Genomic DNA, 15100 nt, shown 5'->3' on the forward strand with positions numbered 1-15100 from the left:
CTTCTGCTGAGGGTACCCATGCTCATATGGAATCAAGAAAAAGTGTGGTCTCTTGAGGTTTGTCCAGACTTAAGTTTCATCATTTGTAGGTAGAAACACCAAAAAGCAAGGGGAAAGAAGATAACTTTCAAATTACTCAAATTTCATGTTACTGCTGTGGTTTCCTGGGAAGGTTTTGAGGAGTTGCATTGTACTGCAGTTTCTCACAGGCTGTGAAAGAAAGGGAAATGCAATCTTTATTTCTTTGCACAGACTTCCCCCATAAGTACTCGCCACCGTGATACTTTTTGCCTTTCACAGCTGTTTCCATTGTGTTGGTTTGCTTTGCCTTGGATGCAGTTATAAGTCCCTTTTTCATACAGTCTAAGGTCACTTGCAGTGATCCATGTTCCTTTTGCTCTGGTGTAGATTGCTGATGTGCTGTCCTGCGTGCCACAGCCAGCCCCCTGTGCCTCAGAGCATCCCAAAGTTGGACACTGGGGGATGCCAGCACCTCTTTTGTAGCTGTTATTAAAGATGCTATCTTTAGCTGCAACACTGAAGTTATGCAACTTAATGTTCCCTGTGTATTAAAGTATTAATGAAAACACAGGGTAGGAGACAATGAATGGGACATGATATAAAAGGAAGCATTTAATCAAAATTAAAATCTTCAGTAATGAAATCTGCCTAGCTGTATGCGCGTTGGTGTTCACGCTGAGCATCGCCCTCTGTTTCCTTTTGTTAATTCTGATTCAGACTTCTGGCTGCTGCCTTACCACATGGGGGGATCCACAACTCCATGCACTCCTTCCTGCCAGCAGAACAGCACACTCTGCTAACAGGCAATGTTTCTCTGATTTTTCCTCAGTAGCATTCACTGCACATTAAATACTAACATATTGATCAACTGGCACTTTGCCTTCGAATATCTCATAGGGACTGAAGCCAGCATGAGAGTCCAAATGCAGAAGTACTTTTCTGTATGATTTTACTGTCTTTTGCCATTTACTATAGCATATAAATCTCCAAGAGCTGCAGTTCAGAGTTCCAGCTTGGTGAATTTGGTGTGTCTGTTTGCTTTCAAAACCATTTTTCATTGTTTTAGCTATTAACTTTGCTACTTTTTGCAGTGCTCTTCGTAGAATTTTATTATATTTGAAGTCTTCAGATGGTTTCCTAAATTATAAGATGTCACTGTAAATCATAAAGACATCTGTCTTGAGATTTTTCAAATTCAGAAAAATGAAATAATCAAGTGTGTGATATTTTGCTGTGCCTTTGTGTAGTGGGAAAGCAGAATGATTCATTTCTTAGAATAGGCCTGAAATAGAACAAATGTTTGCCTGTACCATTTGGGATCTAACTGAAAGCAGTTAATTGAATTAGATGAGGACTATATTTCTCTGTGACCTCTGTGTGAGGCTGTCTGCCATTTTCCCCTGAGGTGATTCCCTGCATTGTTTTTTAAAACCAGCAAAAGTAATTTGGAAAGTATATGATATTTGGCATAAATGTAATTTTGAAATGGTTTATCCATTTCTACCGTGGCGATCTCTTGTCAAGTTACATCTCGATTGTTTTAGGATGTGAAAAACAAGACAGCATTACCACAAGGATGATGCAGTCACACATTGGGGAATGCAGGCTATAATTGATGAACCATCTACTATCTAACTGAGGTATATCCTGCTGTATGGCAGTCTGGAGAGCTGAACAAAGACAGTGGAGCTCTGTGGTTTTAGGTTCTGCCAAGACAATAAAATTGTATACAATAAGAGAACAATAGAACAGAATAAAGTGTGTGTAATAGTTCAGAAACATTTCTCAGCTGTGTGGCCTTGCTGTAGTGTGTGGTGCCAGCAAATGCTGTTCTTTGCTCTGCTGTTATTTAGAATGAGCCACTCAGCCATATGAAGTGCCTGCATCTTGCCCCCTCTGACTGATGTTTCAGGCTTGACCTCATGTGTAATGGGGGAATATAATTTTCCGGAATATTAAAGAAGCCACTTGGCTGTTTGAGTGTGATAATGATACTGTATATTCTCTGATATTAAAATGTCATTTTTTTCAACCACTTTAAGGGCATAATGGGGATTTTTTTCATGGAAATAAGGTCCTTTCATAAAATGTTGATGGTAGTGGTACAGTTATAACACCCTAGAATTTGCATGCTAAGCAGAAGGACGGGGCTAAAATTGCTGTGTGGAGGCAGCGCCTTTAGCAGAACACTAACATAGGGCATATGCAGATTTAGAACTACTGCAGAAAAATTCTTATCAAGGGCATGGAAATCTTTAGTTCTTTGCACATTTCTCCTCTTAAATTTTTTTTACTCCTCCAGAGCAAAAGGGTGATTATAAGCAAACATACAAGTATGGTCAGCATTTAAGTCTTTCATGTACTACAGGAAAAGTGATGCCTTTTGGCAAGCTTCCTTGGCAAGACTCTGGAGCAGTTGCTTCTCCTTTTTTAACAGCACAGGTTACAACAAATGAGGTTCCTTCAGACTTGGCCTGCTGAGGGAGCTTCCCTCTTAGGAACTGTGGGAAGAAGTTTTTCACCACACAAGCCAGCATAGCCTGCTATTTGATAGAAATACCTGTAAAATCAACTAAAGTCTAGCTTCATTTGCCATTCCAGCTTTAACCTTTCATTGAAAACCAGCTTGGGTTTGCTTCTGGCCTTTCTACCTGAATTCCTTTATTCTGAATTAGATGACAGAGACATTTCTGTGTTAGTTCTTGCATTCTTACTTGAAAAAGAACTCTCTTCTGCTAGTGGAATAAATTTGGTGAGTAGTTAAGGAAAACACTGGAGTTCTGGTGAAGTGTCTTCTCACCTTTTCTTTTTTCTTGTTTGGTCTCATATCTCTTCTTTGATTTCAGTTCTCTCTTTATGATGTAATTTGGATGGCCCAGACATGCAGCCTCTTAATCTGGTTCTTTTTCTCCATTATAATTTGATCTGAACTTCAGAATCTGAACTAAACTTCAGAATCTTTGTTTGGAGTGTAGAGAGAAAAATCTTTCTGTACAGAATGCAGGCAAATCCCTGGATATAAATATGTACACCCTTTTGTGCCTTATGAAAACTGGTTTGTGATGTCTGAAAGACACTTCTTGGCTGAGCTGTATCTAAAACTCCTTGGTTTGTGTCTGTAAATTTGGAAATATGCTGTGTTAGTCACGCTGAAAATACTGTCTGTAATCCAGCACAATTCAAATAACCCCAAAACAAAATGTCGAATCTACTACTACTGCTGCTGCTACTACTGCCAGAAAATACCGGCAAATATTTAATATTTATGATAAGTGAAAGGAAATAATCTCTGCAGTCTGTAGAAATTAATTTATTCTTCCAGGAGGTAAATTCTTAGTTACAGTTAGTAGATGCCTTGTCCTGGAGCATAATATGTGGAAGACATTGAGAGGGATTGCTCTTCCTACACAGTCAGTCAAATTAATAATTAGGGTTCCCTTCTCCTTATCTATTTTCAATTTTCAATCAACCTAAGGGATACTCTCTGAGCTGCGTGCCTGAGGCATCACAGATCCTTCAGGATTTAATTAGGTTTCCCAGTGCTGCAGCATGCTCTCTGAGGCCTGTCAGTTACCCTTTCTCACAGGAGTTAAAATTACTCTTTATATGACTTATCAGATTTGGTCATTTAATTGATTCTCAATTCATCATCTAATCCATTTACAATTTCCTTTCCACACATGTTATAGGCTGACAGCTATGCTGCCCAGTAAGATTCCAGGCAGTACTTAAACCCCAAATCTTAAATGAGTGAAATAAATTCAGACATTCTGAGTGGTTTCCATTAATTTTTTGTAATGGTTTTCAGTAACTTTCAGCCAATGTTTTTTAAATAAGTCTTTTTTATTTTCTTGAATCCTGCTTCTTAAGCATGCCTTTCTGTTAACATTTGGGAGTTTCTTAATGACAGTAATGAATGACAATAAATATATTTATTTTAAAGTCTTTCTATGCAGTCATAATTGTATTGCCAAATGCCTAAATATTTAATTGCTTTTGCAGTGTAACATATTGCTTGATTCAAGCATATGACATGTATTTGCCATCAGCACCTTTTAAATATGTGATCCAGTTGGTGCAGCAGTCCTTGATTTCCTCCTACTGCGATGGATTAGAAGCAGGGTGGTCTTTTATTTGCTGAGTGACTTAGGGAATGACACTTTTCCAGACATGGTAATTATTAACCTTCAATAGATACAAAGATCCTAATTTAATGATGCCGTATTGAATCATCAAATGGTTTAGTCTGGAAAAGATCTTTAAGCTCATTGAATGCAGCTGTTAACTCAGCATTAAGTTCACCACTGAACCATGTCCCAAGTGCCACATGTGCACATCTTTTACATCCCTCCAGTTGTGGTGACTCCACCACTGCCCTCAGCAGCATCTTCCTAATACCCAACCTAAACCTCCCCTGGTACAATTTGGGGCCATTTCCTCTTGTCCTGTCCTGTCTTGTTACCTGGGAGCAGAACCCACCTCTCACCTGGCTGAAACCTCCTGTCAGGGAGCTGTAGAGTGAGATCAGCTCTCCCCTGAGCCTCCTTTTCTCCAGGCTAAACACCTCCAGCTCTCCCCTGATTTTCTCCAGGCTAAACAGCCCCAGCTCCCTCAGCTGCTCCTCATCACACTTGTGCTCCAGGCCCTTCCCCAGCTCCATTGCCCTGCTCTGGAGACAATCCTGCACCTCAGTCTCCTTGGAGTGAGGAGCCCAAGATTGGACATACGAATAAAATCATTGCCATGTGCAGGGGGACAGTCTCTCCCTTGGTCCTGCTGGTCACTGCTCCTTATTCAGGCCAGGTGCCATTGGTCTTCTTGGCCACCTGGGCACAACCTGGCTCATGTTCAGCTGCTGTCAGCCAGCACCCCCAGGTCCTGTTTGGATGGGCAGAGAAAAAACAATCAATCAATCAAAGCCATGATTTTTTTGAGAGAATCCGTTTAAAAACAACTTAAAGGTTACAGTAATGGAGACAGTACATTTTGTTAATGTTTTAGAGGTGTGGTCTGATTTCACTGCTGCTGTTTTCTACATCTGTCACTTACATTTAGCTCTGTTGTCTTGGTTCTGTTTGTCAGAGCTAAAACAAAGCCATGTTTCTTTGCTGCTTTGACTGTCGGTGCTCCCTGCTGGTGTCATAAGCCAGGTGGTGCTAATAATGTACTAAATTACACAGGCTGGTAACATGAACTTAATGCTGCTTTCTGACACCTTTAATCTGTTAATGCTTTTACAGCAGAATGTGGTGCAAGATTAAGTAAAATCTTTAGCAGATCTGCGTGTTTGGTGAGAGGCAATCTCCCATTGCTGGAAATTCTTCGTTACTCTGCTGGGTAGTAGGAATGCAAGTTTTCTGAACCTAAGCATTATGTATATACCATTCACTAGTTAATTCTTTGAGTAATTCTTTTTCATTCATTCAAGTTAAGTGCTGTTCTTCAGCACTCTTACCTTTTTCAAATGTAAATTACTGTTAAAATTTCTATATGCCTCTTACAATGTCTACCAAAATTGAAAAATCATTGACAAAATGAGAACAAGCATAATAATAGAAGACAGTTCTTAAATTGTTTCAATGTCTAAAAGAAAGGCCTTTTGATATATTTTCTTGCATTCATTAACCCTTCAGTTGTGATATCATGGAGGAAGTATTTATGAACCAGCTGTTTAAACTAAATTAGTTCATCTCAGTGGTAATAAAGTAGAAAAAACACACTTGTTTTACTGAGGGGTTTTAATGGTTGTTTTCTTTCACTAAAGGAGATCTTGAAGTAGAAATGTGTATAATATTGTGATCTCAATTACATAGACTCAGGTAAAGGTCTAAATAACTCATACAAATACATGTGACTGCTAAGCAAAAAACCATTTGATTTTAAAATGCTTTTGTTTTTTCAGACTTTAGGGCGGTAGATGGGCAGATTTTAGAGCAGAGTATGACAGCACTGTGTGAATAGATGGTGTTGAATGTGTGGTCATAAATGTATAGGCAAGGATTAAAGGTAGATCTGTGCTGTGCTGGTGTCAAGTCGTGCTCGTTGCTTTAGAATCAGCATCTTTACAGTGAGCAGCCTCCTCTGGAAACTGTTTGCTGTGAATTCTCACACAGAGGGGCTGTGCTCGGAGCAGTGGCCACGTGTCCAGTGCTCCTTTGGGTTTTGAGCCTCAGAGAAGGCTGAGAGAACATCAGAGATGTGATATGAACTGATTGGCATCTGCCTGCCTGCAGTAGGCTCTCGGTCTGACTGAGCAGGGGTAGCAAGAGGTCAGAGTGCTGGAGGTAGGAAACATCAGAGAAGTGAAAATTATGGAAGTGAGCAGCCCTGGGCATGCTGGCTGTGCCTTCCAGCCTCTTGGAGCCTTGTGGAAGTGTGGACATCTTTTGAAGCATTCCATAGAGCACTGCTGGACTGGGTCACTGCATGGAATTATTGCCTGCAATACATGAATGGTCTTGTTGGATGATCACAACAGTAATTTCTGACTATTTATAGCTCTACTCCTTCTGTTCCGTTTTAATGACTATTTATTTTAGTTAACACCAATGTTGACCTGGTTTTAACACCTCCAGAAAGGAAAAGAAAGCATTTTTTCAGGGAATAAGTTTTTAACATTTTATGGCTGCATGGAGACTTTTAGGGAGGTCTCTTCAGAAATATTACTTCTCATTTGTAAATGATCAAGTTTTTTGGTCAAACCAGGTAACAGTTTAATGAGGTCTAAAATCTAATATGGTAACACATGGGTTGACTTAAATTTGATAACGCATACCTTTGTTTGTTTCTTTTTTGCTTAATTAGGTGCTCTAACACTTTCCTGTTACTGGCATGCCTGTATTAAAAATTTTATCCTGACATCTGTATAAATTTCATGCCAGCAAAGTCTTTAAACAAGGTACCATAATTCTGGCTGAAGCTTAAGTTAGTTGTAATTAAAATTAAGCACCTGGTTTGAAGCACTGTTCCAACTGACAACCATCTTATATTTGAATGCCAGAAATGTCTGGTGTGTCTCAGTAAATTTGAATTACAAGTTCAGTAGGTAGTGGGGAAAAGGGATCATTGCTGAGCCTAAATTACAGGAAGAGTTCTGTTTTTGAATAACAACTCAATCCTGACTAAGCAATAATTAGTTTCTCTTTGATTACAGCTTCATGGGATTAGAAGATTTATATAACCTCCTGAATCCTATTTTTGTTTCCCTTATCTTACAGGCTTTCAAAGCAAGCTCTCATTTTTCTTGTTTTCTTCATCATACTTTATTAGTCAAATGAAGTATTAGGTGGAAACTTAGTTTGTAAATACTGCTCTTTTGTTGGAGAGGAAAAGGGAAACATAGAAATACTTTTTATCTATTTGAATTAATGAAAATCATAGAATTGGTGGATATTAAGAAAAAATTTAAATCTATTTCAACTTGTAACAAAATTAGCCAAAATGCAGGGCAGTGGGCCACTAAGGTTTGTATTTAGCTTGTTTGATGTCAGGAGGGTTTTGTTTGCTTGGGTTGGAAACTTTCTTATTAGCTGAGGTCTAGTTGTTCAAAGAAATGTGATGATCATTTCTTCTGTTTATTTCACTTTCTTTTTCCACCATTTTTGGGGCACATTCAAAGAAAGAATCAAATGATGTTCATGCTGAAAGAGTGGAGTTTGTTGGGATGTCTTCTGTTAAATAATTGTGCCATACTTTGGCTCACCAGTCTCTCTCTAAGAAGCAGACTTGTAAAATTGTGTGTTTTGTATGGGATGGTGCAAGAGAGTTAATGGGAAGCAAGTGATGCCTTTTTATAAGAATTAAAATGGATTAAAATTGCCTTGGTCTCATTCAGAAATTTGCAGTACAAGCATCAACATTTCCCGTTTCCTCTGTTCACTGGGTGACCGTGGCTGGTTGATCTTGGTTGATTAGAAATCCCAGATATATTCTGGTGTATTGCTTTGAACTGATCTGGCATCTGGAAGCATCTAGACTGGAACAGACCTGTAATCAAAATTTGCAGGAAATTTTCTGATTTCCAGGTCTTAAATGATACCACCTGTTAAGGCATGATATCCACAATGTCTGATGGTAATTAGTGTGTTCCTTACAAATTCATTCTTTTCAAGTATTGACTAGAACTTTCTGGTTGGTTTATTTTATCTTGTGTTTTATATGTCCCTTGCAAATCACAGTTATTTACAGATAAAATGCAACAGTAACCTTTCTGAATTACCCACAGTTTATATAGGCAAAAAAATCCTGCCTATCTTCCTCCCATTTCACCCTATAGTGTCTCCCTACTCTTTTTCATAGAAGGCAACAAAGAACTTAAGAAAAAAAAGCACTGAGTGCTGCATTTTACAGAGTACTGTTTTGGTGCCATCTCTGCTTATCAATAAAAATGTATGTTGCTTATCAGTAAAAATTTATCCTCAAGTGGTTACCAATTCCCTTCTTCCCTGAGAAAGATTCTCTGGGGAAAGTAAAACTCTTTAGCGGATTGAAGAGTACACCATATGAAGTAGGTGTGTGAGCAGTTGACTTTTAAGTGGAGCTACAAAAGCTGCTTTTGAACCTGAGTAGTTCAGCAAATTCACACAGCAAGATCATGGACTTGTCCCAGCTCTGCTGTGATGATGATTGCAATCATCATTCATTGGATTTCAGAGAATATCAGGTGAAATGCTAGAAAACTTTAACCGAGGTCTGGCAGAAATGGGGAGGAGAATGTTATATCTATGAAGATTCTTAAAAAAAAGAAAAAAATCAAATATCTTCTTAAAATGTCGTTTTTTAATTCTAGCTGCATATATGTAGAAAGAGGTGAAATTTCACCATTAAGTAACAAAAAGCATTCACTGTCATGGATTGCACAGTATACTTCTAATATAAATTAAAAAGGAAATGTTTTCTCAATTTACAGTAAGCCTTGACTATGAAAAACAGGAAAGAAAAAAAATAGGGTTTTTTTCAGTAAGGGATGAAAATTTTAGATTTATAACTTCATGCAAGATTGCCAGGGCCTGAGGCAAACAAAACAGAGCATGTATCTGCTTTACAGCTGCAAAAATAATTACGATGACTATCTGTGGAGTAATCTCTAATGGATTATATTTTGTTAGTATTTCATTATGTGATGTTAGAGCCAAAATAATTCATAGAAAATTAGGAAAAAAATACTTGTTTTGAAGTATCTGTGGCCTGGACCTTTGATGTGCTCCTAGGCATTCTATTTAGAACTGGTTAATTTGTGAAAGGTCTTGGTTTGCAGGCAAGGTACTTTGCTTGTCAAGCTATTATAAGACTAAGGAGTGTAGAAATTACAGAAGTAATTTGGTTTTATTATGTAAGTACTGGACTTCTTTGTTGCTTCAAAGGTGCTAAAGCCATCTGAGGTGCTGTCTAATAGTCCTTTCTCTTAGGTTATGAGGTCTTTCAGACTTGAAAAGCACTTATGCTTTATTAAGATCACTTGATTTAATTTTTTTAAACTTCAGGCTGCTTCTTTTTATATGTCTCTTAAATTTATCCAAGTGATACAATCTTCAGCAGTAATAAGAAGCTTCTTACTCATGGTCAAAGCACCTCTTTTTGTGTTGCAATAGAACTGTGGCATAGCAAATAAACTCTTCTGCACTTTCATGTGCTGTTGACTCTGGGAACTGGATCTATGGGAGGGAGGGGTTTGTAACTTAGGGCAATTTCTGTGTCTTCTTTAATGTTCTTTAATTTGAAGAAATGGGAAGAAAACCAAAAAAAGTAATAATATGATCAGTGGCTCCAAGCCAGATTATGTCTCTAAAGTATTCAGTAGAAAAAATTCTTGGACTTCAATAGCTGCAGTGTCCAGCTATCCATTTGCACTGCATGATTTATAGTGATCCATGTGGCTGGATGGCTTGAGGGTTTCTTGGGAACACAAGAAATTGTCTTTGGCTGTTAACACCAAATTCAGTATAAGTGGAACAAGAATATGTTACATTTTCAGTGTACATGAGTAATGTTTTAACACTTCCATGACCAAAAATTAATTTGAAGTGCAATTTTGGTGCATCAATATATAAGGGAATATGGTAAGGAAGATGTAAGAGAATGTAGGTTGAACTTAATAAAGTTTTGTTGAAAGCAGAAGGGAGTTTAAAGGGTTGGTCTTTTGACTTACCTTTCTGAATAACAGAAAATTACATCATTCCCCTTTTTAAAAACATGATGTTATAGCTGAAAATATTTTCAATTTTTCCCAAGTTCGTAGAAGGAAAATATCCATGAGTCTTGGCTTTTAGGAAGATAAATACTTTGATCTTAGGTGCAGCATGTTTTCTCAGGCTTTTGTACAGTAAGAAATAGGTACATTTTATTTGTTGTGTTGGTTTGTTCTTGTTTTTTGTTTTTTTTTTTTTTTTTTTAAATCTTTACACTAGGTCTGTTGAAGAGACCTAATTGTCCAAGAGAACATGGTCATTCAAAAACATATTCTTCTTGTAGACTTGATGACCTCCAGAGGCTCCTTCTAATCTAAATTATTCTATAAGATCTTCTTTAAGTCCTATAATTCTGTTCTATTAGTTTGTATTGTTAATGTGATAGAGACATTTAATCCTTGACCATGCTCTTTCAGAGCATCACTATGTCCTGTTTCCAGGGTATCCAGAAATTTCAGTAAATTTAGAAATATTAGAAATGTGAGTGCTTCAGTGTGGAAGGAGATTAGTAAATTAAATGTTTGGTGAGATCTGTACTATATCTAAGTGGTTTTGACACACAAATATTCTTTGTTATTTTTGGAATTTATGTCATTTAGCTAGAAAAGTGGCAAAGTATTCTTTATTTATTGTTTTTCATTCCTGCCTGTACTTGTGTATCAGTGTGGAACTTTCCCAGTTGTATATTACGTCATAATAAAAGCAGGTATGAGGAAGGTGTATATACCTCTGTCCCAAAGCAGGTGACCCATTTGCCCTCAGAGCACTTTAGAGCATGAAAGGCCTTACAGAGAGGGATGGCTCCGTGGTAGCCCTGTGCATGCCAGTTTGTAGGAACAACCACATTCCTTCACAGCTGACAATGAATCTCACTTCCCCTTGAAGCAGCACTAACAACCAAATCCCTGTTCACTAGTCAATGTCCATGTAGCTGGGGTCCATGGCTTGCAGGATATATATTTTGTGGGTTTTTTTTGCTGCAGCTTCTTGGCATTATTTACTGTTGACACAAGACTGTTGCAGGTAGCAGGAGTGACTTACAGCTCTGTAAAAATCCTGAGAGTCCTTTGGGTGCAGTGTGCTTTTCCATTACCCTACCCTTTGTTCACTGTGGATGGAGGAGCAGCAGTGGAGGGGACTAGAATGTTCTGTTTGTTGTCATTTGAGTTATTTATTTTTAGATTAAACCTAATGCCACTTACTTGGCAAGGCTTAGAAATGCCATTATTCCTTTAAACCGTGTCCCTGTGTAGTGGTCTGGTGAGCACAGGATGATGTCTGTACTTTCCCAGAAAGAAAAATAATCACACAGCTGTTGATAAAATCCATAGTGGATGACTGGAGGAAATTAGAGTTTCCTAGGCCTGGGCTTGGCCAAATGATGAAAAAGAACAAATTCTGATAATGAAGCTACAATAAAAATGTTTCTTTGGGTGCAAAGGTGGTAATAGACAAAAGGTGCAAAATTGACTTCTAAATAAAGGATGTGGTCCTGGTTTAGGCTAAGTGACAGCTACCAGAGATCAGGAAAGGTTTTTAATATTTTTTCTTTAAAAAGACACAAGCCAAATTGCAAAGATGAGTTTGGCTAAGGCTGGGCAAATGTTTAGTGATTTGTAACGTCATCAAAGAACTGAGAAGTTTATTTAATTCATTGATTTTTGCCCTAAATTCAGGGATGGGTACAATAATCAGTTGATTAACTGATCTGTTTGTTAATGTGAAATACAGTGACAACAGGCACCATTAAAGGCCAATACAAAACACTTTGCTCCACTATTAGCATATTATTGAGTAATTTTTTGCTTCATTGCTTTTATTCTTTCAGTTCTACGGGATGACTTCAGACAAAACCCCTCAGATGTCATGGTAGCTGTGGGGGAACCTGCAGTGATGGAGTGCCAGCCCCCAAGAGGTCACCCAGAGCCAACTATATCATGGAAGAAAGATGGGACCCCTCTGGATGACAAAGATGAGAGAATTACAGTAAGTATAAATTTTTTTTTTATCCAAACAACACAAGAATCAACTAATCCAAATTAATTTCTTGTCTCTTGAGCCTGTGGGCATCTCTGGCTGTGCTGTCCTTTCCAGGATGTGTCCTCTCCTTGCTTCACAGGCAAGGGCTAGTTTGCATTTAGCTTGGAATGTAACCTCTCATCTCCTAGCACTTCATTGCAGGGTATGCATTTGTTTGTTAAAGAGGCCTATGCAAAACCTATATTCTTCTCTTCCTTAGAAGAATTAGAAGCTTGTGGAAATGAAATTCGTTGTACTCATCACTGTCCTATAATTTCCATACCTTTCATCCACCTACAAATTTTTGCAGTCTGTAATATCTGCCTTTGGTTGGAAAGAGAAACTACAAGTAGTCTCTTTTGTAATTCTGCTGAAAATAGCACATGCAGGAAAGTTGTGTGTTGTGTTAGAAAGGATTAAAAGGGTTTGGGGATATAGACACATTTCTTTAGAGAGATAATGGCTTATCCCACCATCTTACATAAATCTGTTTTTTTATTAGAGGTGTTGTCATACTCATTTGTATCTGTAACTTGCTGAATACAGTGCATGACTATTCCAGAGTATGGATAAAGCAGCTTCTCAAATCATAAAACTATCCTTTTGAAACAATGAGCTGATGAGCCTAAATGTCTTGCAGAAATGGCAGTGAGAAATGGGGTTCAAAAATCATTTATTTGCTGCCAATGTGGTGATAGGAGAAATATCTTTGCACATGAGAGAAACTGTATCATCTGAAAGCACACACTGTCCTGTTGGTACTGGAAGGATTTCTAATGTAAAGCAGGATTAGAGGCACATACCTTTAACATGCCTCAATCACATCAAATTGAGGGAAATGTTTAATGGAAGTACGCTCAGACCCCAGCAACCTAAGTATAAAATTACCATTTTGGTTTGAGATTGAAATTGCCTGTTATTCCATTTATTTTTTACAAACACAAAGCCCAGGCATTCTGCAGTTGTGGCGTATGCATACATTTAAATTTTTAAATTCCCAACCCATACTGATTGCTGGCTATTAACTCTATTCCTCCAATCATACTTGCTAAGAACTTGCAATTTCCTTTTCAAATCTCCTTCCAACCGTGACAAGTCAGTTGACCTGAGATAAAGAGAAGATTCCAGTGCTACCTATGCTGTTCTTTTTTCCTCCAGGAAGAGCTTTCTAAACTTGCATTTTTTTATAGCTGTAGTTTATTCTTGCAGGGGATTTTCAGGTGTTGCCTATTAAGTACATTTCTTTTGTTAGAGATGAAAACTGTTCCAGCTGCCAGAACAAAGACATACCCAGAACAAGGGCAGCTGTCACTGACTGGCAGTGTCACCTAAGCTTTTCTTAGGATGAAATAAAGCCCCTCAGTTTGGTTTTGTTTTCTGGTGTTTGTATCAAATGCTCACCCACACACTATTCCTTCACCAATGTCATCTGGCAGAGTTATTGTTTGTTATCAAAGTCGCCTCCCAGAAACAAACAAATGAAAGTGAGTTTTGATGTAGGTGTAGATTTACACTTGTTTCAGGTGCCCAAATGAGGGTTTGTCTCCAGTGGTGTAAATTAACAGAGCTGCCACAGCCCAGTGTCATATGTGCCTGGCAGCACTATTGATATTGTGGGGGCTCCCTGACACAGGCCAGAGAGCCTGAAGCAGCATTGTAATGCAGATTTCCATCCTCTTACAGCTGTAGCAGGGTCTTGCCAAGTGGGTAAATATGCATTCAGATGTACCTCTTTACAGCTTTGCAGTAACCATCTGTATGATCTTGCTAGTGGCTGGGAGGGGAGTGGGGATTGGCACCTGGAATGGACAATTTATTGAAGGGCAGATGGGAATGAAATGCTAATTGTGAAACCTGACTTAGAATAATTCCATTTCTGTTCATTTATCTCCTTAAAGGCATTTCTATTTCAGTTTGGCAACAGGAATAAAAAAAAAAAAACCTAGGAGAGTACAAGAGCTGAAATAAGGATGAAATTACAGAGTTTAAGTGACAGGTTTCTTTTTTTTTTTTTCTTTATAATTGTCTGTTTTTAAAATGCGCACCTACCTTCATGTGGTGGCAAAATTTTGATTGACTCAATGGCAGTAAATTTCCATAGTACAAGTGTGACTTTCCTCTTTTTAAGCCATGAAATTAGCAGATCAGGAAATGTCAACCTATATGTCTTGGTGTTCAATGCATATGTAATACCAGTGGGCATTTAATTAATGGAAAAGCTTGAGTGGCTCCACTTCTAAAGCATTTCCAGTTGTTTTCATTCTTATAGGTTTGTTGATCTTTGGCTCATTACAATTTTAAGAGTTCTGTAAGTGTCAAAGGCTGCATGAAGCACGTTGTATTAATGCTTTCCTTTCTGGCAAGAGATTTAAAATAAACATTAAGACTGTACTTATTCTGAATAAGGCATGATGCTTGACATCTTTTTTGATTCATATCTATATTTTCTTTAAGGAAATGGTATCTCCATGGAGCAAACTTATTTTTAATATATGGAAGCATTTTTTTTCCTCTGCAATGACAGTGTCATTTATAAGTCAGAAATCTGGACTTTTCAGAATGAGTGCTAATGCCAGAAAAACAGAGCTGGAAGCTCTGTTCCTGACTGAGAGATTGAAGCAAAAGATGTAGATAAATAAGATCTAAGTTAAGGCATTACTTCCTCAGGAATGCAATAAAAAGAAAATATTATTTTGTCCTGGGTAGAGTTAAGGAAATCAATGTGTTTATGTAGGTGAGATAATAAAAATCAGTCTTTTCATATTTTTGGTCCATTTGTGGGGCAAATAAATGTGCTATGAAGAGAAAAAACTGTATATGTATTTTAGGTTATAAACTAGGGAATGGAACAAATAGGAAATGAAAGTTAAGGG

General features: G+C 37.8%; 1 protein-coding gene across 1 annotated transcript in view; it reads left to right on the plus strand.

Moving 5' to 3' along the window:
- Positions 1-15100, plus strand: part of ROBO1 (roundabout guidance receptor 1) — a 288045-nt gene that overhangs the window by 162398 nt on the left and 110547 nt on the right. The window contains exon 4 of the mRNA XM_059466209.1: positions 12037-12194. Coding sequence (XP_059322192.1) covers positions 12037-12194 — 158 coding nt within the window. The remainder of the gene's footprint in view (positions 1-12036; positions 12195-15100) is intronic.

Source organism: Ammospiza nelsoni, chromosome 2, assembly GCF_027579445.1.
Source record: "Ammospiza nelsoni isolate bAmmNel1 chromosome 2, bAmmNel1.pri, whole genome shotgun sequence".
Lineage (NCBI taxonomy): Eukaryota > Metazoa > Chordata > Aves > Passeriformes > Passerellidae > Ammospiza > Ammospiza nelsoni.